This window comes from Muscardinus avellanarius, assembly GCF_963383645.1.
Source record: "Muscardinus avellanarius genome assembly, chromosome: 8".
Taxonomy (NCBI): domain Eukaryota; kingdom Metazoa; phylum Chordata; class Mammalia; order Rodentia; family Gliridae; genus Muscardinus; species Muscardinus avellanarius.
In genome coordinates, this window is record NC_137794.1 from 99,498,463 (window position 1) to 99,524,060 (window position 25,598).

The 25,598-nt window shown below is 35.6% G+C and overlaps 1 protein-coding gene across 4 annotated transcripts in view; it reads left to right on the forward strand.

Annotated features, from left to right (window-relative positions):
- The window catches only part of STXBP5 (syntaxin binding protein 5), a gene marked incomplete at both ends in the record, with an annotated part of 167,040 nt that overhangs the window by 11,822 nt on the left and 129,620 nt on the right, over positions 1–25,598 (forward strand). For all 4 annotated transcript variants that reach the window (XM_080700550.1, XM_080700551.1, XM_080700552.1 and 1 more), the window contains one exon: positions 24,525–24,606. In XM_080700550.1, coding sequence (XP_080556676.1) covers positions 24,525–24,606 — 82 coding nt within the window. The remainder of the gene's footprint in view (positions 1–24,524; positions 24,607–25,598) is intronic.

Here is a 25,598-nt window from a genome sequence, read left to right on the forward strand (position 1 = left end):
ATATGATTAGTTTTAGAATTTTAGAAAGTATATGGTCTTTGCTCTTAAATTCTGTTTTTTGTTAATTAAAGATGTTATAATTTATAATAGTTTTTGTTCTTGTTTCTCTATTTTTTGCAGTACTGGGGATTGAACCCGGGGGTACTCTCCCTTCGAGCTACACTTCCATCCCTATTTTTTATTTATTTCAGAACAGGGTCTCACTGAGTTGTGGAGGGCCTCACTAAGTAACTTAGACTGGCCTGCAACCTGTGATCCTCCTGTCTCAGCCTCCCAAGTACTGGGATTATAAGCATGTGCCACCACACCTAGCACTTGTTTGTCTTTTATTTATTTATTTATTTATTTATTTATTTATTTATTTATTTATTTTTTGCGGGTCTGGGGCTGGAAATAAGTTCAATCTACAACTTTTGAAGATTTTCCTGATGAGGCTGTCTGTTGAAGAGTGATTACGCCTTACCTTTCTTGAAAGTACATAATCTTTTCTTATAATAGCAGAACCTTTGCTTTTATACAGTAGCACTCTGCCAAAGGTGACCATAAATCTGATGGCATCAGCTATTGCAGTAGTTTTTGCTAAATTGCTTTCATTTTATGTATTTTTTCCTTTTTATCTTTGAAAAGGAAAAAATGTTGAAACAGACTTTTCTATCCTGTCTTTGTATATTTTTCATAATGTACATTTCCTTTTAATTTACTTTCTTATGTGGGAGAAAAGAACTTAGCCATTGGACATCTGGATGTCTAATAGAAAATGGATGCTAGGATAAAAGATTGCTTTTATTTATATGTGAGAATGTATGTTTCATGTTCATTTATCCTAGACTATTATTTTTTATGATAGCATTTTATCGTAAACTGAGAAAGCAGTTTATATAAAAATATAAAAGCCTATTGAATATTATGCTAAAAATTGCCTATGATAATAAACATAATTTATTTTGACTTCTTCAGAAATAATCCTTACTCCAGAACAATGATTAGTAAGAATAATATATTCAACCACTCTGAATTGTATTTGTAGCTAATAAGTAAAAAAAGAAATCTTAATACTCTAATTATATAAGTCTAGATGCTGCAATAACTTTGTTTCAGTGTTTCACTCACATTAAAAGAAAGCATTCAACTTACTTAGTTTTTCAAATGCTATTGGACATTTATTATAAGATGATATATTGAATTAAGGAAGATTTAAATGTTGACTTTTTCATCTTTCTTGATTATCTCCTAGCATTTTGCTAGGTATTTACTATAGAAATACTGCATGTTATAGTTTCAGTTAAGTGTTAGAATTGTGAGTCAGTAGTGAAAAGTAAATATATTTACTCTTAAACTCATAAGGATGTGGCTGTCTTACTAATTTATTGATTTTATGAACAGACTATTTTTAAGAGCTGCTTTCAGATTCTCCATATATTCTCCATATACACTCATAGCCTCTGGCATTATCAATATCCCCCATCAGAGCAAACTGTGCTGACACCAAGTTTTATCCAATTTTCAGAGTTTACATTAGGGTTCATTCCTGATGTTATACATTTCATAGGCCTTGATATATGCATATCCTATTGTAATATGAACAGTTATTTCACTGCTTTAAAAATTCTCTGGCTCTGCCTGTTCGTCTTTCCCTTAACCCAGAACCTTGGCAACTAGTGGTCCTTTTACTGTCTTCATAGCTTTGCCTCTTCTGTGATATCCTATAGTTGGAATCACGCAGTGTACAGGTATATATCCTTTCCCATTTGGCTTCTTTCACTTAGTAATATGCATTGAAGATTCTTCAAATTATTTAATGGCCTGTTAGCTCAAGTGTTTTTAGCACTGAATACTATCACATTGTCTGGATGTACAATAGTTTATTTATCCATTCATTATTTGAAAGATATCTTATTTGCTTTCAAATTTTGTAGTTGTGAATAAACATGTATGTGGAATTTTTTTGTGTGTGGATTTACATTTCAGTTTCTTTTGGTAAATACCAAGAAACATCATTACCAGTAAGAGTATGTTTGGTTTTGTAAGAAACTCCCCAGCTGTTTTCCAAAGTGGCTATATGATTTTATATTCCCACCAGGAATAAAGAGTGTTCTTTTTTTCTTCATCTCTTTGCCAGCATTTGATGCTATGGTTGTTCTGGATTTTTAGATATGTTGTAGTTTTCATTTCTTTGATGATGTATGGTGTAAAGTGTGTGTGTGTGTGTGTGTTTATTTGGGTCCCGAGTTCTTTTTATTTTGAGATAGAGTTTCACTGAGTTATAGAAGCTGTTCTCAGCTTTGAAATGCTCTTGCCTCAGCCTCCAACTTACTAGGATTAGAGGCCTGTGTCATAGTACTTTATTTTATTCATATATATCTTTCTAGGCAAGAGATCTGTTAAGGTCTTTGGCCCATTTTTTATTTAAATATTTTATTTATATAATTGTATATACAAACATATTTATAGGTAAGATGTCTGTTAAGGTCTTTGGTTCCTTTTGTTATTATGTTTTCTTGATGAGTTATAAAATCTCTTTGTATATTAGATGTGTTTTACCTGTGTATCTTCCTAGGTGAGGTATCAGTTAAGGTCTTCAGACTATTTTTTTTTAGTTGTTTTTTGTTGAGTTGTAAAAGCTCTTTGTACAATAGATATGTCTTTTGCAATATTTTCTCCCAGTTAGTGGCTTTTTGAAAATTCTCTTGATATTTTTGCAGAGCAGAAATTTCTAATTTCAATGAAATCCCCTTATAAATTCTTCCATGTATTGTGTGTTTGTTGTCATATGGAAGAAGACATCACCAAATCCAATATCATCTAGGTTTTCTCTATTATCTTCTAGGAGTTTTTTAGTTTTGTCTTTTACTTTTAGGTCTGTGACCAAATAAGTAACTTTTAGAGTTAATTTTTATGAAGGGTGTAAGGATGTGTTTGGATTCATTATATTATATTATATTTTATTTTTTTGCAGTACTGGGGATGGAACCCAGGGACATTATACCTTGAGCTACACTCCAAGCCCCTAGTGTTTAGTCTTTTTATTTTTGCAATGGTTTATTATGTAGTGTGTGTGTGTATAGTTAGTTGTCCCAGCCCTATTTACTGAAAATAATCTTTTCTTCATTGTATCCCTTTACTCATTTATCAACGATCACTAGACTACACTTAGATGGGTCTCATTTTTGCACCCTATGTTTTGGTCCCTTGATCCATTTTCTATTTCTCCAGTTCTACACTGTGATTACTATAACTTGGTAGTAGGTCCTGAAGTCGCATAGTGTCAGACTCCTTTTGGTCTTCTCATTTTGGGTATCTTGATTCTCCACATAATCTTTTGAATAATTTTGTTAATATTCATCGAATAACATGTTGGGAAAACATCGAATCCATAGACCCAGTTGGGAATAACTGACAACTTTACAGTATTTATGCTTTTCACTCATGAATGTGGAATACCTCTCAGTTTATTTACTTCTTCTTTGATGTCTTATCAGAATTTTATAGTTTTCTTCATATAGGTTTTGTATGTATTTATTTAGATTTACATTTAAATATTTCATTTTTGAGGGTACTAATATAGAAATTACTGTATTTCTAATTTCAGATGCCACTTTTTCATTCTTGGCTTACAGGAAATGGAATAGCTTCTGTTTATTTAATCCTGTGTCCTGCAAATTTGCTACAATCACTTCTTCCAGTTTTTTTGTTTGTTCTAATTATCTTACATGAAAATTATTTCATCTGTGAACAGAGTATTCTCTCTTTATAGTCTATAAACCTTTCATCTTGTTTTCTTATTGTACAGTGTTGAAAGGAGTTTTGAGAAGGGGCATCCTTGCCTTGTTCCACATCATAGTGGGAGAGCTTTGAATTTCTCATCATTGAATATGTCAGTGGTAGGGCTTATGCAAATGCTCTTTTCAAGTTGGATTTATCAAATTTTCCTGTTACTGAAAACTTATCCTGTATTCCTAGTTTACTGATTTTTTTAAAATCAGAAACAGGTGTTAGATTTTGTCAAATGCTTTTTTTTGCATCTATTGGTATATGCATATGAGTTTTCTTTCTTTAACCTATTTTAATTTTGTTTTCAGTACTGAGGATTGAACCAAGGCTATCACATACTAGACAAGAGCTTTACCACTGAATTATATCCCTGTGTTTTAAAAAAATATTTTTGAAATAGGATTTCATTAAGTTATCAAGGTTGGCCTCAAACTTGTGATTCCACTGTCTCAGTCTCCTGAGTAGCTGGGATTGTAGGCCTGTGCCACAGTGTCGGGCTACCTGTATCTTCCTAGGTGAAGTATCTTTTAAGGTCTTTCTTAACGAGTCAGTCCCTGCAGGCTGGGATTGCAGGCATGTGACATCATGTTTGGCTTCTTTACCTTATTGATAATGATGAAATGCATTGATTTTTGTGTGTGTGTTTGGTACTGGGAATGAAACTTAGGGGAATTCTACCTCCGAGCTATACCCCAATCTTATTTTTTATTCTTATTTTGAAACAGGATCTCACTGAGTTGCAAAGGGCTCACTAACTAGCTGAGGCTGTTCTCGAACCACGATCCTCCCGTCTCAGCCTTCCTAATGCTGGGATTACAAGTGCGGCCAAGCCCAGCTAGTGTTGAACCAACTTTTCAGACCTGGTATGAATCCCATTTGGTCATTCTCTAATTCTTTTAATACATTGTTGGATTTAGTTTGCTCAACTTTTTTGATAATTTTTCTGAGAACTATTGGACTGTAGGTTTATTGTAATGTCTTTGGCTAGCATTGGTATCAGGTTCATGCTAGCCTCATAAAAGAAGTCAAAGTAGTTCCGCTGCTTCAGCTTCTAAAAGGTTGTAGAGATTTGAACCTATCTGTCTCTATTGCTCTATATTTTAAAAGATTATTAGTTGATATTTCTTGTTGTAAGAGTTTTTGCAAATTTTGTATTTAAAAAATGTTCATTCTATATTATCAGAATTATGGGCATAGGGTTGTTTATAACATTTTTTGTTATCCTTTCAATATCCAGAGAAATAACATGATGTCCTTCCTTCATTTCTAATGTTAATAATTTATATCTTCTCTCTTTTTTTCTTAGCTTGGAGAGGGGCTTATTGATTTTGCTGAATTTTAGAAAGAACTAGCTCTTCATTTTTAAAATTTTTCTCTCTTTGATACCCCATGTTCAATTCCATTGATTTCTGTTCTAATTTTTATCATTTCTTCTGCTTACTTTGCATTTAATTTTTTCTTCCTAATTTTCTAAAGTGAAAGCTATTAATTTTAGGTTCATTCTCTTTCTTTCTTTCTTTCTTTCTTTCTTTCTTTCTTTCTTTCTTTCTTTCTTTCTTTCTTTCTTTCTCTCTTGTTCTTGACAGTTTTCTTTATATTTCCCAGGATGTGCTGAATTTTGGGCACAAGTGATCTTCCTGCCTCAGTCTTCTAAATAGCTGGGACTATAGATAAACATCATTGCAACCGGCAGAGCTTTCTTCCTTTCTAATGTATGTATTCAGTGCTGCAAATTTCCTTGTAAGCACTGTTTTCTTTGTATTACACAAATTTTGACAAGTTATATGTATTTAGTTTAAAGTATTTTAAAATTTTTCTTGAGAAAAAATACTGACTAGTGGAACAGAATAGAAGATACAGAAACAAATCCACACACCTATATTCAATTACTCTTTGACAAAATGGCCAAACTCATATGCTGGAGAAAAGACACCCTTTTCAACAAATGGTGCTGGGAGAATTGGCTATCCATTTGCAGAAAGATGGAACTAAATCCTTACCTCTCACCATGCACAGTAATCGACTCGAGATGGATCAAAGATTTAGAAATTAGACCAGAAACTGTGAAGTTATTAGAGGAGAGCTTAGGATCAACACTACACCATATAGGCACAGGCAGTAACTTTCTCAACAAGACCCCCAAAGCTCAGGAAATTAAAACAAGAATTAACAAGTGGGATAGCATCAAACTAAAAAGCTTCTTCTCGTCAAAGGAAACCATCAATAACCTAAAGAGGAAGCCTACAGAATGGGAGAAGATCTTTACCAGCCACCACTCTGATAGGGGGCTAATATCCAGAATATATAAAGAGCTCAAAAGACTCTACACTAGCAAAACAAACAACCCAATTAAGAAATGGGCAACTGAACCGAATAGACACTTTCCAAAAGAAGAGATACAAATGGCCAATAGATACATGAAAAGATGTCCTACATCATTAGCCATCAGGGAGTTGCAAATCAAAACTATGCTGAGATTCCATCTAATCCCAGTCAGATTGGCAAGTGTAAAGAAATCAAATAACAACAAATGCTGGTGAGGATATGGGGAAAGAGGAAATCTTTTACACTGTTGGTGGGAGTGCAGACTAGTTCAGCCAATATGGAGATCAGTGTGGAGATTCCTTAGAAAACTGGGAATGGATCCACCATATGATCCAGCTCTACCACTCCTGGGTATTTCTCCAAATGGGTTGAAATTAGAGAACTACAGTAACATATGCATACCCATGTTCGTAGCAGCACAATTAGTAATAGCCAAAATATGGAACCAACCCAGGTCTCCATCAACAGATGAATGGATTGCAAAATTATGGGAAATACACACAATGGAATTCTATTTAGCGATAATGAACAACAAAATTATAGCATTCGCAAGAAGACGGAAAGACCTGGAGAATATTATGTTAAGTGAGATTAGTCAAGCACAGAAAGAATAGGGACATATGTTTTTTTCTAATATGCTCAAACTAGGGAGCATTGGGGATACCAGAGGGATTCCAGATAATGGAGGGGAAATCTCAGCAAAGTTTGAATGGAAGGATAGGAGAAGAAGAAGGCTGAACTTGATTAATGGGGTCTACATCCAAATATTTGTAAAAGTATGAATATAGCATGGTTACCCTAGGTATTCATTGTTGGGAGAGGGGAGGGAAATGGGGTTGGATGGGAGAGAGCACCAAGCACAGTCTAAATGTATATCATTTTTTTTTCTATAAAAAATAAAAATTTTCTTGAGAGATTTCTTTGATTCCTGTACTATTAGGGTTGTGTTTTCTTTTCTTTTTCTTTTTTGTCGTACTGAGGGTGGAACCCAGGGACTTTTCTACCTCTGGGCTATATTCTCAGACCTGTTTTTATACTTTATTTGGAAACCGGGTCTCACTAAGTTGCTGAGATCCTCACTAAGTAGCTGAGGCTGGCTTGTGAACCCGTGTGATCTTTCTATCAACCTCCCAAGCGCTGGGATTACAAGTGTGCACCATCATGCCTGGCTAGGGTTGTGTTTTCTAATTTTCAAGTACTGGAGATTTTTTAGCTATATTTTTGTTACCGATTTCCAGTTTATTCCATAGTAGTCTGAGAGAAGATGTTGTATCATTTGTTATTTTAATTTATTATACTGTATTTTGTGGCCAGAATATGGGCTGTCATTGTAATCACTTCAAGTGAACTTGAATAGAAGGGATATTCTGCTCTTCCTGGGTAAAGTAGCTTAGAGATGTCTATTATATCTAGTTGATTGATAGTGTTGATCAAAAATGTGTTAGTTCTGATTTCTGCCTGTATGGTCTTTCCCCTTCTGATGTGTTGAAAGGTGTTAGAAGTCTTTAGCTGTAATACGCAGTTGGTTCATCTTTTTCTCCTTGCAGTTCCATCAATTTTTGTCTTATAGTTTTGACACTTATTAGGTGCATATTTATTAAAGATGTCCCTCTTTATCCTTGATAACTTTATCATTGATAGCTTTCCTTCATCTGATGTCTGCTCTATCTGAAATTAATATAGCTACTCCCACTTTCTTTTGATAACTGATGATGTATCATTCTGCATTCATTTATTTTGAATCTTTGAGTTTCCATATTTAAATTGGATTTCTTTTAAACAATAAAATGAATGTTTTGTAGTCTACATAGAGGTGGGTTTTGTTTTTTTAATCACTGTAAAAAATTCTGTTTTTTAATTGGTACATTTAGTTCAGTAACATACTATATTTGTTATTTTCTACTTGATGCCCCTTTTTTTTGGGGGGGGGTGTCTGGGTATGGAACCCAGGGACATTTGACCTCCAAGCTACATCCCCTGCCCTATTTTCTTATTTTTTATTTTGAAACAGGGTCTCACTAAGTTGCAGAGGGCCTCACTAAGTAGCTGAGTCTGTCCGTGAACCACGATCTCCGATCTCAGCCTCCCAATTGCTGGTATTACAAGCGTGCGCCACCACACCCGGCTGATGCCCTTGTTTTTTGTTCCTATTTTCACCTTTCATTCTTTGTATACTTTTTGTTGTTTTAATTGAACATTTTTATAAGGTTCCATTTTCTTTTCTATTTGCATAAAAATTATTCCTCTTTTTTTTTTTTTTACTTTTTTTTCTAAGCAATTGCCCTAGAATCTGCAGTATGTATTAACAGATAATCTAAACCTACTTTCAAAGAACATTATCTGCTTTAGAGGTATTGTGAATACCTAAATTTCTTTCTTATTCATTTTACTTGTACATTAGCATATATAATCAGTTACAGTGTTGCTGTTATTTTGAACAAACTTACCTATTAGTTTAGTTATGAATTAGAAATATAGAAGTATTTATACTATCTCTTCTTCTTCCTCAGTTTTTTAGTGAGCCTGTGCTCCCGGAAGGTGAACGTTGCGAGGAATTCTCAGTCCTCTTGGCACAGGCCTTTGCCCCTCGATTGTTTAGCATGGCTGGAGTGCACTGGGGTTGCATATTTCTCTACCTCCTCTTGACAGGCTTTGGTCCACTGAAGTGGAATATTTTCCTCCCCATGGGTTAGTTAAGTTTAGGTAAAATCCCCGCAGGTAAGACTTTGGTAAAATTGTTTTTTGTAAAGGCAGACCTTCCTTCTAGGAACAAAATGCACTGGCAAATTTAAAAATGGTTCCTTTTCTCCTGCCCTCTGCTGGAAGCAGAAGAGGATGTTTCTCCAGTATTTACTGTGAAAATTTCCTGAAACTCCTGGATATAAAGCTCATAAAAGTTTGTGGGCACCCCTAAGACTGGATCCCTCTGGAGTTGCTGACTTGCTCTTGTCTACTCAGCCTCCATTAGTCCATCAGCTACAGCACTTCTTTCCTTACCCAGGCACTGGTTCCCACGTAGATTTCTGCCTGTGGTTTTCTGCTTTAGTAAATTGTGATACTCTATATTCACCTTTCTGTATTACAATTTGGTTGCAACAGTTTGCCTTGTTTATTTACTGGTACTGGGGTTCGAACCTAGGGGCATTTTACCTCTGAGCCATCCCCACATCCCTTTTACTTTTTTATTTTGAAACAAGGTCTCGCTAAGTTGTTGAGGCTGGCCTCAAACCTCAAATTCTCCTCTCTTTGCTGTCCAATTACTGGGATTGCAGGCCTGCATCACCTTTCCTGGCTCATACTACATTTTTGAATGTATTCATCAAGTGATGGACAGTTTGGTTATTCCACTTTTTTGCTGTTGTAATTAGTGGTACAGTAATCATAGGCATGCAGATGTCACTTTTTTTAAATTTATTTATTTTTTATTGGTGCACTGTATTCATACATCATAGTGGGATACAAACTTTTGTAGACATACATGCACACATCGCCCAGTCAGCCCCCACCCGATCCCCACCCCACTCTCTCCCCATCCCTCCTTCCCATGCTTGGCTTAGTATTTGACATCTAGTATTATAGCAATATATCCAAAATTAAAAATGATAATCTCACATAACAGTTTCATTTGTCTGATTCCAAGCTTTTGATGACTTAAAGATAACATTTCAATATTTCTTTTTGCTTTCTTTCTTACCAGAGAATATTTTTTTTCTATTTTTTTTAGGTGAAACTATCATATATTTATATATTTATTTTTCAGAAAAAAAAATCTATCCTAATATGGAATATGGACTCTAGATACCCAAAACGATCTTGAAAAAGAACAAAGCTAGAAGATATATATTTTCTGATTTCAAACCATATAAAGCTACAATAGTTGAAACAGTGTAGTACTGTTCTTTCTTTCTTTCTTTCTTTCTTTCTTTCTTTCTTTCTTTCTTTCTTTCTTTCTTTCTTTCTTTCTTTCTTTCTTTTTTTGGTGGTACTGGGGTTCCTGGAAGCCCTTCTACCTCTGGGCTACACTCCCAGACCTCTTTTTACATTTTTATTTGGAAACAGGGTCTCCTAAGCCAGCGCGCGCGGCTGGCTTCGAACCTGCGCAATCCTCCTGTCTCTGCCTCCCAAGCGTGGGGATTACAAGCGTGCGCCACCACGCCCGGCTATAGTACTGTTCTAAAGGCAGATATATAAACCGTTGGAGTTAAATAAAAGCCTAGAGCTAAATTCTTCCCTATATTGTCAAGTTATTTTTGACAAGGTTTCCACGAACATTTGGTGGTAGAAATAATAATATTTTAACTAAATATTGTTGAAAAATAATAATTACATGGAAAAGAATAAAGTTGGACCCTTACCTAATCCCATATACAAGTATTAACTCAAAATAGATAAAAGACCTAAATATAAATCTTAAGACTATAAACTTTTAGGAGAAAATCTGGGTCATAAAACCTCACAACATTGAAATTGGCAGTGATTTCTTGGATATGATTTCAATGGCACAGGCAACAGAAGAGTATACAAGTTGCCTAAAAAATAAAAAAATATTGTATATCCAAAGACAATGTAAACAGAGTTAAAAGTTACTAATAGAATTGGATAAAATATTTCCAAATGCTATATCTGAAGGTATATTAATATTCCAACTAGAAATCCTAAAAATTAACAACAATAAAGGCAAACAATACCATTTAGAGATAGGTAAAAGACTAACATAAGTAATGAATCTCCACAGATAACCAATCTTAGTTGACTGTTGGATGGAAAATCTTGTTTCTCTGGTTCTGGTGTGTGTTACCTATTTCTTCTTTGTAGTTAATCTCTTTGAGTATTTTCTCTAGTGCTGGTTTTGAAGACAAAAATTCCTTCAGTTTCTGTTTGTCATGGAAGCTTCTTATATTTCCATCTAATTTGATAGAAAGTTTTGCTGGGTAGGAAATTTTTGGCTGGAAGTTGTTTTCTTTCAGAGTTTGGAATATGTTACTCCAAGCCCTTCTGGCTCTCATGACTTGGTTTGGGAAGTCTGGAGTGATTCTAATTGGCTTGCCTCTGAATGTCACTTGGCCCTTTGTTTTTGTTGCCTTTAAGACTCTCTGCTTGGCTTTCCACATTGGTCATTTTGACAATTATGTGGTGTAGGGATCCTCTTCTATGATCCTGTCTAAAGGGAGTTCTATAAGTTTCCTGGACCTGTGTATCAACCTCTTGCTTTATGTTTGGAAAATTTTCTGCTATTACTTCCTTGAAGAGATTGTTGATCCCTTTGGTTTCACTTTCTTTTCCCTCCTCTATTCCAATTATTCTTAGGTTAGCTCTCTTAAAATGGGCCCATATTTCTTCAATGTCAGATTCCTTCTGTCGGATATTTTTTCCTAGATTAGAAACTATGTGTTCATTTTTGGAATGATCATCTTCTAAGAGCGAGATTCTGTTCTCCATGTGGTCTAATCGGTTGTTCATGCTTTGAATTGAGGCCTTTACTTCATTAATTGCATCCTTTATCTCTTTTTGGCTCTCTCTGAGTTCTTTTCGAAGCACCTCTATTATTTCTACAGTTATTTTCCTGATTTGATCTTCTAGAAATCTCTGATTTTCTGTTTTATCGGGTTCTGATGTTGTGGGGTTGTGGGCATTCATTGCTCCAGTATTATTCCTCTTTCCCATGATTTCGGATGTTTGTGCCTTCTCTTGGGTTCTTTCCTTGGGTCACTATGACTTCACTTAAGGTGCTCTGGATCTCGAGTTTGTAGTATCTCAGACCCCACTACTCCTTTGCTGGGTTGTATCACAGAGTCTCCGACCCAGGGAGTCGATAGAGGCTGCTTTAAACTATGGGGGGTGCCAGGTTGCGCCTTCTCCTTTGGTCTGATATTTCTGCTACCGCCACTCCCCCACTGGGTCAAGTCCCAGGGAGTAGAGTACTGGAATTTCTCCTCTGGGGCACGCAATTTGACTCACTGTTCTTGAGTACGCAGATGTAGCTGTACTGGACTCGTTGAATTCGCTACTGCTGCTGCCGGTGGCAATATGGCACCGCTGCTACACCCTCGGCTGTGATGTTGGCGTATTTCTTCTTGGTTTTTAGTTTCACTCTGAGTCCCTGCAGCGTGTGTTGAGCTCAGCCAGTGGGAGGTTTAGATGCTCCCTGCGCTGAAAAATCCCGCCTGGCTGTTCCGCAGTGCCTCACCTCGGCTTGCTGTAGCCGCCCGGTGAACTCGCTGCTGCTGCCGGCAGTATGGCGCTGCTGCCGTGTCCTCGGGTGTGAGGCCAGTGTATCTCCTCTGTGGCTCTGAGCTCTGTTCTCAGTCCTCTTTCTCTCTGGAGCCTGGTGATTTTTTTGTTTCTCTGGTGATGGTGTTTTCTGGCTATGAAAGGCGCTGATTTTGTGGTAATGGAGATTGGTTGTTAGTGGGGCTCTTAAGCCCCACTTTTCTTGGTCGCCATCTTCCCGGAAGTCCTCGCAGATGTCTCTTTAACATACTGATTTCATTTGAATTATACCTAGTAATGGGTTTGCTGGATCATTTAGTAGTCCTATTTTTAATTTTTTGAGAAACCTCTGTACTGTTTTTTATCATGGCAGTATGAGTTTACATTTTTACCAGCAGTATACAAGGTTCCCATTTCTTCACATCATCACCAGCACTTGTTATCTTTTGTCTTTTTGGTAGTAGCCATTCATTCTTAATAGGACTGAATTATATCTCATTGTGGTTTTGATTTGCATTTTCTTCATAATTAATGATGTTGAACATTTTTCTTATACTTTTTAACCACTTGTATATTTTTTAAGAAATGTCTATTAAAGTTTATTGGCCATTTTTATATTAAATTGTGTTTTATTGCTATTGAGTTTTTGGAGTTTTTGGAGTGGTGATAAAATAAAGGTCTAGATTCATTTTTTTGCATGTGAATATCTGACTTATCCAAAAGTACATCCTTTCTTCACTCTGTTTTTGGGACCTTTGTTGAAAATCAGGTGCCTGTAAATATGTAGGCTCTGTTCTGTTCTTTGGTCTATTTTTTTTCCTGTTTTAATTCTACAACCAAGTAGTATCCAGAATGCATTTCTGTTCCTGTACAGCTGCCTTCCTGTTTTTCTTTTCCATTCTCCTCGTGCCCTGGCTGCTGTCATTCCAGGCTGCAGTGCTCAGGCCTCTCCAAGGTAAGAGTCACATCTTGGCAGTCCTCTTGCTCCCATGTATTTGTCCCTCCTTCAAGTTCCTGTGTCTTCCTCTAATACAGACCAGTACACTTTATGTTGTCTGAACTACATTCTTTGAACTACTTTCTTCCTTGGTTTTATCTTGTTTGGGTTAAATTCTCCCGTCCTTTTCTATTGGAGCACAATCTTAAATGGCTTCATAAAAGAGTAATAAGATTTCTGAGCCTTTGAATGTCTAAAGATCCATGTTCTATAATCAAAGTGTATGAGTGGAGCCGGGCCTGGTGGCGCATGCTTGTAATCTAATCATTTAGGAGGTTTGAGACAGGAGGATCCGGGTTCATGGATGGCATCAGCTACTACTTAGGCCCTCTGCAACAAAATGAGACACTTTCAAAATAAAGAACAAAAAAAATAGGTCTGGGGGTGTAGCTCAGAGGTAGAATGGCCCTGGGTGGAACTCCTATTACCGCAAAAAAAAAAAAAAAAAAAAAAAGAAGGTGTATGAGTGGTTTAATTGAATGGAAAATTCTGAGTTGAAAACTGCTGAACCCTCATAACTCTGAGGATATTTCTTCATTATATTATCCCAACTAGTATGAAATCTGTCAATTTTGATCATCAGTCCTTATGAGAGACTGTTGTTTCTTTTTTCTTATAGAAGCCTACAGGTCTTTTTCTTAAGTCTCAAAGAGGGTTTTGAATGTTGTAGTAGGATATGAGTCTTACTGCATTTATTAGTCTGAACATATATATCTGTAGGACTTGTGCTCTTTGGAAATTGAGTAAAATCCATTTTTTTTTCAGTTGTTTTGATAAATGTTCTTTGCTTTCTTTCAGATGCCATAGGTTCTATATTGACTTTTTATGTTACTTATTCTATTTTGCTCATATTTTCCAATTCTCTTACTATATGGCTTTACTTTTTAATGATAGTCTAGCATGAAGTGACTACAACCTACAACTGACTTTCTCGAACCCAGGCCTTTTCCCCCTACTTTTTTTTTTTTTTTGGTGGTACTGGGGTTCCTGGAAGCCCTTCTACCTCCGGGCTACACTCCCAGACCTATTTTATATTTTTGAAACAGGGTCTCTTATGCCAGCGCGGCTGGCTTCGAACCTGCGGCTGGCTTCGAACCTGCGCGATCCTCCTGTCTCCGCCTCCCAAGCGCGGGGATTACAAGCGTGCGCCACCACGCCCGGCCTTCCCCCTACTTTTTGTCACTGCACTGTAATGGTTTTTTTTTTTTTTTGCGGTTTTGGGGATGGAACCCAGGGGCATTTGACTTCCAAGCTACACCCCCTGCCCTATTTTTTATTCTTTATTTTGAAACCGGGTGTCACTGAGTTGCAGAGGGCCTCACTAAGTAGCTGAGGCTGTCCGCGAACCGTCATCCTCCTGGCTTAGCTTCCCAAATGCTGGGATTACAGGCATGCGCCACCACGCCTGGCTGTCACTGTAAATTTAAACTGGGATTTCTTTCATACTTTTGACAGTATTGTATGTTTTAATTTAGTGAACGAAAATACAAATGTTAATTTATAAAGAAAAATATTTTGGGGGGGTTAGTTTTACTTCTTTAAGAATTGAATGCAGAACAAAAGGAAATAAGTGTTTAATTGAAGAAATGCCCAAACTAGTCTTGTGTTTTTTTTTTTTTCTCCTCCTCCTCCTCCTCCTCCTCCTCCTCCTCCTCCTCCTCCTCCTCCTCTTTCTTTTTGCAGGTCTGGGGATGGAACCTAGGGGCATTCGACCTCTGAGCTACAACCCCAGCCCTATTTTTATTCTTTATTTTGAAACAGAGTCTCACTAAGTTGCAGAGGGCCATACTAAATAGCTGAGGCTGTCCACAAACCGTGATCCTCCTCTCTCAGCCTTCTGAATGCTGGGATTACAAGTGTGCGTCACTACGCCCGGCTTGTTTTTCCTTCTTATGCTACATTTCATGTAGGTTGCTAAATAGTTAAGTTCAGGAATTTTGTATGGAATATATTTTAAAATAGAGACAAAAGGGAATATATTTAGCAGTATAATAAGTTTTATTTATTGGTTTTTATTTTTATTTTTGGTGGTAGTTGGGTTCCTGGAAGTACTTCTACCTTTGAGATATACTCCCAGACCTATTTTATATCTTTTATTTGGAAACAGGGTCTCTTAAGCCAGCGTGGCTGACTTCGAACCTGCGCGATCCTCCTGTCTCCACCTCCCAAGCGCAGGGATTACAAGCGTGTGCCACCATGTCCAGCAATAAGTTTTAATTTATTTTCATTAGTAATTGTAATTTTTTCAATTTTAAAATTTAATGTTTTACTTTTGCCTCTTTATGTGTACTACTTATTTATTATTCATACAGGCTATTTTTTAAAAAAAATAATAACCTGTTAAAAGTTATGATTGTATACGCCTATAATCCTAGGGCTTGGAAGGCTGAGACAATGGGATTGCAGATTCTAAACCAGTCTGAGCAACTTAGTGATGCTTGCATCAACTTAGTTTTGTATCCAAATAAAAGATAAAATAGGGCTAGGGGTATAGCTCAGAGGTAGAATGCCCCTGGGTTCAATTCCTAACACTACACACACACATACATACACATGCACACACAAGTATATATATATAAACATATATATATATATATATACACACACACACACACATATACATATATATACTAATATTTGCATATGTGTGGGTATATACATACATATCCTGTTAGGGTTAAATATAGAATGCCCCCTGAGGAGCTCATGTTTTAATGTTCAGAATTGATATAGTTAAGTTATGAAGGTTATAATCTCATCAGTGGATACGTCCATTGTGATGTATTTACAGGGTGGTTACCTAGGCAGATGGACTGTGGCTGGAGAAGGTGGGCCCCTGGGGGTGTGGCTTTAGGAACTGCACTTTTGTCTTTAAATCTCCCCCTTGCTTGCTCATTCTCTGCCTCTATAATGTGAGAGCAGAGCCTTGTTCACTCCCTTTCTCTGCTTTTTGCTGCCATTCTTGGAGCTCCACAGATGTAATCTGGCTTGACCTAGACTAAATTCCAAGATCTGCTTAAAACTGTGAGCAAATAAACCTTTCTTCTAAAAGTTGCATTGTCATTGATTTTGAATTATATCAGTGAGAATGTTGATCGAGACATAGCCTATTGAGATATATTCACAAACTTATAAAATTCATACTTTTTAAGTGTAGAATTTGGTGCTTGAATTATATTCTCAAACTTATGCCATCATCAACCCTTGAATTTCAGGACATTTTCATAAGTCCAAAAAATATCGCCTATGACTTGGTAGCCTGTCCTTTCCTTATTCCTTCTTTCTTTCTTTCCTTGCTGCCTTCCTTCTGGTGCTGAGGACTGAACCCAGTGGTGCTACCACTGCGCTACACCCTAGCCTTTTTTTATTTTGAAACAAGATCTCTCTAAGTCACTATACTCTGGCCTCCAGTTTGCAGTCCTCCTCCATTTTCAGTTTGCATAGTACAGGAACTGTAGGCAGGAACCACTATACTAAGTCATAAATAGTACTCCATATTGTTTATTTGTTCTAGGAATTGAGCTAAAGGATTCTGCTATTGAACTATATCCTCAGCCCTCCTTTTAAAATTTTAATAGTCATTTTCTGTTGTCCTTTTTGTAAAGCCCCTCACAATTATATATCTACTTTGTATTTCTGTAGATTTTTCTCTTCAGGACAATTCATTGTAAATAGCATCATATAATGCTACTTCTTTAATGACTGGCTTCTTTTACTGGACTTAAAGCATTCAAGGTTAATTCATACTGTAGAATGTGTCAGTACTTCGTTTCTTTTTATGACTCAGTATTTCCTTATATAGATTTACCACATATTATCTGTATAACCATTAGTCGATGGACATTTGGATTTACCTCTTTTTGGCCATTATGAATAATACTGCCATTCATGCAAAATTTTTGGGTGGTTATGTTTTTATTTTCGGGAGTCATATACCTTTGAGTGAAATTACTGACTCATAAGGTAACTATACATTTATTATAAAGGAACTGCCCATCTATTTTCCAGAATGGCTACACCATTTTGAAGTTCTACCAACAATAATTGAAGGTTCTAATTTCTCTACATCTTCCTCAACATTTGTTACTCTCTTTTTCTGTAATATCCATCCTCAACCCTATTTTTTATTCTTTTTTTTGAAAACAGGATCTCAGTGAGTTGCAAAGGGCCTCACTAAGTCGCTGAGGCTGTGCGCAAACCGTGATGTCTTAGCCTCCCAAATGCTGAGATGACAAGCATGTGCTGCCAAACCTCATGTCTTAGCCTCCCAAATGCTGAGATGACAAGCATGTGCTGCCACACCTGGCTCTCATTTTTATTTTGATTGAACCCAGGACCTTATTCATGCTAAGTACTAGCCTTGTCACTTCTTATTTAAGTTTGCTAAGTCCTGGCATGTATTTTTCAGAAATATTTTCTCCCATTGTGTAGATTATCTTTATTTGTTTGTTTGCTGGTATCCTTTGAAGCACACACATTTTTAATTTTGGTGTTGATTTACCTGTTTTTCTTTTGTGGTCTGTGCTTTTGTGTCACATATAAGAAATCATAATCACATAATTAGTCATGTCACTTAGCTATAGGCACTAAATGTTTAGGCACACAGACATTTGCAAGAGGGAGTTTCAAAATGAGAAACTAGAATTATAATACAGAATTCTATCTTTTAACCCAAATGGACATATTGCTTTATTAACCAATTAATATTTAATATAATACCCTGAACTAACATGAAAAAATGAGGCTAGGGTATTATTTTTAATTGGCATATTGTTTGCTACCTGTATTAGTCAGCTTCACATTGTATATAATGAAATACCTGTGGGACTTGACTTAGAAAAGGTTTGTTTAGCTCATGGTTCTAGAGGACTAGTCCATGTTCAGATGGTCTAATTTCTTTTGGCCTCTCCTGGATGGCAGTGAGAGAGTGTATGTCTGAGCAAACCTCTTACCTCTCAGCAAGAAAGAAAGACTCAGAGACTAAGCTCCTGCAGTCCCTTGCAAGGGCTCATATCTCCAACGACCTGGGGAATTTTTACCAGATACCACCTCTTAGAGCTTCAGTCACCTTTCACAGATGCTATGCTGGGGACCAAGCCTTTAGTACATGAGCTTTTGGAAGACATTTATCATCCAAACTATAGCACTACTTAGATTTTTTATATTTATTCACTGCTTAAAGTGGTATTTAGTCCAGTTTTATAGTATTAGACCATTCTGACTTTATTAAATACTCAAATGTAAAATGTAGATTATAAATATATTTCTTCTGTGTTCCCGTTTTAAGGTGACTTACAAAATGGTAGAAAGTGACATTTACATGTAAAAACCAGTTCCTAATATATATGTCTTATTTGTGCAATAAGGTTTGATCATTTACACAGTAGGTTCTGAAATTAGACTGCCTCAGCTCATATCCCAGCTTCCTTAACTCCAACCAAATGGACTTGGACAGTTTGCTTAAAATTTGTGTGCTTGAGTTTCCTCCTTTTTAATAACAGAGCTTGTTACAGGTATTATTGTAGATAGCTCCATACATCTCAGTGATGATGATGACAGTGGAGGATTTAAATCTCTCTGTCCCTCCTTTCCTAAGCAACCAACCAACCACACAACAACAACACAATCTAGTTAGGCAATTAAATTAATGCTTATTTTTCAATTATACTGAATATATAGTACTGTAAATAAAAGATTTTACTAGCTCTGGTTTTTGTTTCTGCTCATCAGTCCTATATACTTCTCGATTACATTTTATTAGTTGTTAGTTTCATTATGTTATTTTACTTCTATTATTTCCTTTCTCCCTATTGCTTACATAAAGGATCATGCCTTAGTCACCTTACCTTGTATTCAGAGACTCTCTTGTCCATCTATTTTAACTTTGCTTTCTGCATTTCCTCTTCACAGATCCTCCAGTGATGATGATGCTTGTCTAGTCAAGCACCATGAGTCTCATTGTGCAGAAAGTATCTGCCATGTGTCAGATAAATTAACTGGTTCCTTCCAGAAACAATGATGACTGTTAAGATTAGATATCATAGCTCTTGACAGGGAAGCAGTTGGAAATTGAGAAAAGAAATGATCAGATTAAAAAGATTACCATTTTCAATAAGAGTTTTGAGTTACAAGGTGAGACAGTGACACTAAGATTTATTAAGTCAACTTTGCCTCATGATTGATACATATATAAAATTATCACAATAATAAATGAGTTATTTATTAACCAAAGATATTTGCATTATTATGCAATGTGTATTCTTTTGGTTTGTTTTCATTTTAATTTCAATGTTTGTTTCTTCATTTAATTGTAAATGCAGCCAAGATAATTGGGGAAAATTTACCAAGCAGATATTGTTATATAGTGTTTGTTTTCTAATAAGAATGTTAAGTCTTAGTAATGTTAATATCAGGAAGAATTGTGTGCAAGAAGCATAGGTGTGGAAGTTGGGAATATTTGTGACATCCTCTTTTGTAGTCTCGTACATTAATGGGTGATATTTACTTATAATGTAATGTCCACTATAAAATAACATTTAGTTTTAATTAATGCAATAAATACATTGTTAATTAAAAATAATTCTGCCTTTTGGTGAATGCAGTCTGTGGTTCAATTTTTACTTGAGACCAGTCTGACTTAATAGATCTCAGCTGCATTTTACAGATTACAAAGCTTAGAAGAAAAATAATTTTTTCTGGTCACAACAGAGTTCACATATGAACTGACTGGAAATTAGAGATTTTTAGTTTTCATTTTGCTTCGTATGTTCTTGTGGGATCTAGAAGAAACATGTAAATAAAAAAAGCCAAAGTAACTAACCAACCTACACAGGACTGAAAATTTAACTTAATACCAGGATTGAGAGCTACTTGCTATGAAATTTGTGTTCTGTCATACTATAATCTTATGACTGTATGTATGTAGTATCCTTTAAAATTTAATTTTAACCTTTTTCTTATGATAAATAATTTATTATGAAAATTGCCCCCAACCCATAGGACCTTTTGGGTGGTAGGATCTTTTGGGACATGTTATTGCTGCATAGTGCAACCCTATCCAAAGGAAAAAGGAATGAAATTGATAACTTTCTCAAAGGTATAATTTCTCTGAGCTTTAGCATTATCATCTGCAAAATAAGATAATAACCAGCTTTTAGAGTTACTATGAAGATTAATGCAATTGTGTGTTTAAAGCACAGTGCCTGAAATTTAGTAGATACTCAGTAATTGGTTCTTTTTGTTATATTAAGTTGCCTGGGCGTGGTGGTGCACGCTTGTAATCCCAGCATTCAGGATGCTGAGATGGGAAGATCATAGTTCGCGGCCAGCCTCAACTACTTATGGAGGTTCCTTGTAACTCAGTGAGACTCTGTTTCAAAATAAAGAATAAAAAATAGGGCTGGGCATGTAGCTCAGAGGTAGAATGCCCCTGCGTTTCATCCGCAGTACTGAAAAAAAAAAAAAAAGGCTGGGAGTGTAGTTCAGAGGTAGATTGCCACTGGGTTCTATCCCTGGTACCGCAAAAAAGAAAAAAGAAAAAAAAGTTGTAAGCAGAGCATGGTGGTGCAGGACTGTAATCCCCCAGCATTCCAGAGGCTGAGATCGGTGGATCCTGGTCCACAGACAGCCTCAGCTACTTAGAGAGGCCCTTCGCAACTGAGACCCTGCTTCAAAAATAAAAAAGACTAGCCGGGCGTGGTGGCGCACGCTTGTAATCCCCGCGCTTGGGAGGCAGAGACAGGAGGATCGCGCAGGTTCGAAGCCAGCCGCGCACGCTGGCTTAGGAGACCCTGTTTCCAAATAAAAATGTAAAAATAGGTCTGGGAGTGTAGCCCGGAGGTAGAAGGGCTTCCAGGAACCACAGTACCACCAAAAAATAAAATAAAATAAAATAAAATAAAAAAGACTAAAAAATAGAGCTGGGGTTACAATGCCCCTATGTTCCATCCCCAGTACTGCAAAAAAAAAAAAAAAAAGTTGTACTTAATATCTAAGTTATAAGCTAAGTGACTATATTGTGTCATATAAAAGTATAGTTTAGAATAAGGCCATATATAGTTCAAGAGTAAAACCTTCCTTGACTTCTTTGTGAGTAACTAACTTGACATTATGGATAAAACACTGACTGTAGGGGAATATGAAATTTCAAGGCCAGTAGGCCACTTCCTAGAATGACTAAATTAATAGTTCTGTTTGTATATTCTTTGCTTTCTGAAAATCAGTTTTGTGTATTCCTTTTATTTTGTATTGATTATATTTTATATTCTAATAATTTAATTCACCTTAATATATAAACTGATGAAATATGCATGCAAAAAAGGTTTCTTTAATAAAAATGAGTACTTAGGGACAATTTAACAAGCTTCTTAGAATTTTGTATCTCATTTGTTATGGATAACAACTGAAGATTAATGTATAGGAATAGGGTTTTTTGTGAATGCTGCACGCATATTTCATAGCCATCATTTTTAAAGTTCCATTTAAAAAATTAAACAGGAGGCCGGGCATGGTAGCACACACTTGTAATTTCGGCATTTGAGAGGCAGAAACCGGAGGATCACGGTTCGCAGAATGTGGTTTGCAGACAGCTTCAGCTACTTAGTGAGGCCCTTTGAAACTCAGATCGTTTCAAAAATTAAAAAAAATAGAATTGGCGATGTAGCTTGGAGGTATAATGCCCCTGGGTTCCATCTCCAGTACTGCAAACAAACAAACAAAAACAATCTGGAAAGCATAAACCTGGGTATAGAGCTATGTTTTCTTCAGGAAAGACAATGCTGAATTCTAGGCATCCATACCCAAAGAAAATGTCTTTGGCTAATATCAGAAGATTAACAAAGTTCTGTATGTTTTATGATAAAGTAATATTAAAGTAAGTATACTGTTTATGATTCTTCACAGTAGCTTAAATTTTTAAAAATAGCTGTTTATTGGTCTTGGCTTGATCAGATAAGACTTTGTTACTTGATTAATATAAAATGGGAATTAAAATATGCTAATTGGTGCCAGAAATAATAATTTAGGTAAAAAGATTAGAAATAGACTTACTGTTCTGGGCCAAAGGGTAAGGACTAGATATCTTGCCACCTGAAAAAATAGGTGAATGGACCTTAGACATTTTTTTTTTAATTTGGCCTATTTGTGTGAATTGCCTAGTACTAGTACTAATAATTTAAAATCTTAATTTCTGTGGTTTCATTTAAGCAACTAGTATAGCAAAAATAGTGCTACTGTGATTACTATTACTACTACTACTAATAACTCTAGGTATTGTTATGAGCTAAGCATATTCAGTTTATTAGTTTATGAAACAGAAGTTATTTGCTAATGTAAAAAAATTAAAAGTCCATTGAAAACAAATAATACCTAGAAAAATTTTTAGAAATCAAAGGAAAAAAACACATAAAAATGGGAATCAAAGCTATGGTACAATTATATTTTCATTAAGAAGAATATTCTGGTATGTCTTTACCAACATGTAGAAATAGTCCATATACCTGGATGATTGTGTACAGAGAACTATAATTAAATTCTGCAAAATTTTTTAGACTTGTTTTATTTTCTATACTAACTAGTGAAAGATAGTGTAGCAACATATTAAAACAATCCCTTTCTTATTTGAAGTTTATAAAAGTAAACTGCCCGGTACATAAAGAATCTTGTAACTATATGAGCTATTTTTATTTTTATTTTTTTTTTTTTTGTGTGTGTGTGTGTGATGGGATTGAACCTAGGGGCCTCGATCTCAAAGCTTTATATCCTACCCTTTTGATTTATTTTGTATTTTGAAACAATGTCTTGCTAAGTAGCTAAGGCTGGCCTCTAACCTGTGACCCTCCTGTTTCAGCTTTTCGAGTTCTGGGGTTACAGGTGTGCTCCTGGCTTGTTTTGTTCTTTTCTTAGCATAACTATTGAGAGCCCATGACGAGGCATGTGCTTGGCACAATCAGAGACCTAGTTTTGATCTCCAGGACTGGGGAAAATAAACATATAAACTCTGGATCCAGAATGCACATTCACATTTTATCTTTGCTACTTTCTTCAAGTTATTTAATTTTTCTGTACTTCAATAATATATTCTTTCAGGGCATAGTAGCACATGCTTGTAATCCCAGTACTTTGGAGACTGAAACAGGAGGATTACAGCCAGCCTCAGCTACTTAGTGAGGTACTCTAGCCTCACCTACTTAGTGAGGTCCTCTACAAGTTAGTGATACCCTGTTTAAAACACACACACACACACACACACAAAAAAAAAAAAAAAAAAAAAATAAATAAATAAATAAAATAAAATAAAAAACAGGGCTGAGGGTTTAGCTCAGAAGTAGAATGACCCTGGGTTTTACCCCATTACCCCTCAATATAAAAAAATAGCATATTCTTCATAGGTTATGAAGAACAAATGGGTTAACATTTGTAACCTGTTTACAGAAAATTTTTGCTATTATATACAAGTTTGTATTAATGCATATCTATGCCTGTTGTAAAGCTTTGAAAAATTTACTGGTGATACATCATGCTGCATTAAGAAACACAATTATGTACTTATTCATTTCTTCAATTTATTTAAAATGATACTATGGGAATGAAAAATGAAATTAAAGAGACTTGTTTTTAAAACAATGTTTCAAAATGACATTTGCCTACATTCAGAGTTATTTGAGCAAAATCGAGTGCTCTAAGCCTGGCGTGGTGGTGCAAGCTTAAGATCCCAGCATTTAGGAAGCTGAGAAAAGAGGATTGAGGTTCATGGACAGCCTCAACTACTTAGTGAGGCTCTTTGAAACTCAGACCCTGTTTCAAAATAAAGAATAAAAAATAGGACAGGGGTGTGGCTTGGAGGTAGAATGCTGGGCTTCATCCTCAGTACCAAAAAAAAAAAAAGTGAATTTTTACTCATTTTGTTATTTTAAGATAAAAGAATTTGGGCCTGAGTAAAGTATATTAATAATATATTGTATTAGTTTTTGCATGTTGCTGATTTTAGTACTTCTTGTTTTTGAAGGAACAGTATTCCTGTTTCTTTTAGACCTGTAGTCCATGAGATTTCTGAATATGGACAGAAACTGATTAGGTTTAGATGTAATAACCCTCGCTCTTAATCTCAGCCTCAATGAATGGCTGTATCTGCATTGAATATCAGGTCATCAGAATATTTATTAGTTAGTTTCTTTACAAAGAACAGTCACACATACCCAAAAGTCCTTAATGAAATGAACAGCTTTGGTCGTCCAGGAGTGGAATGTTACTGCCAGCACGACAGTGGAGCTGCAGTAATACAACTCCAGTTTCTGATTAATGAGGTTAGTGAATTTTTTTCATGCTTTTTTGCTGATATCTAAAATTGGCTATATGATTTTTCAGAATTTTTGCATGCATTCATATTTAAATATTTGAACAAAAAGTAATTTCTTATGAGTCAGAAGTAATAATTTATTTAAAGCATTATGGAGAGTTGTATAATACATTTTCTGAAAACTGTCACAAACAGAATGGTAAAAAGTAAAAAACAATTGGTACTAGATGATACACTTACATTTTATTTTACAGTTATTGAAAGTTATAAGTTACATAAGATAAAATATTCAGCTTATAAATAGCAGAATTATTTTAATACATTGCTTTGACTTTTTTCCCAAGTCCTGGGGAAAAAAAATCCAGGGTCTTTATGTTACTTCTTTTGTCTTTTTTTCCTCTTCATATAAATAAAATAACTCAGGAAAGATAGATGTCTTCGTCTTAATAAATGAACCCTTAGTACAGATATTTTTAATCATTGTCAGATATCACTGTCACCTCTGAAGAATTTATAAAATGTATCTACAGTAGGTTTGTTCTAAAAATTCTGATTTGCCAGGTCTAGAATGAGACTGACTCATCTGGGTAATTTTCACACACTGTCAGTCACATTGTCCCCCATAAATAATAGTATTTAATAGCTTCAGATGTTTTAATTTTCTGGATTTGTCAAAGACTTTTCAACCATTCAGAAACCAATATTATAGTATGCAGAATACTGTCTTTATTTTCCTTACTATTCTAGTAATAGAACTATGATGTAGCTATATTACTTTTATAAGGATTACCTTGAGCCAAATGAATAAGGTTACTTCATACATCTTACTCTACTAGTCAAGGGAATAGTTACAGTAGTAACCAACAAATTTATGGGCTAATCTCTAATTTTAAGTAGCGAGACTTTAACGATACTGATCCTAGTATACTTCTGTTTTAAAAGATGCTCAGTTATACCTTAAATTATTGGGGAAGTCAAAGCTGGGCGTGGTGGCGCACG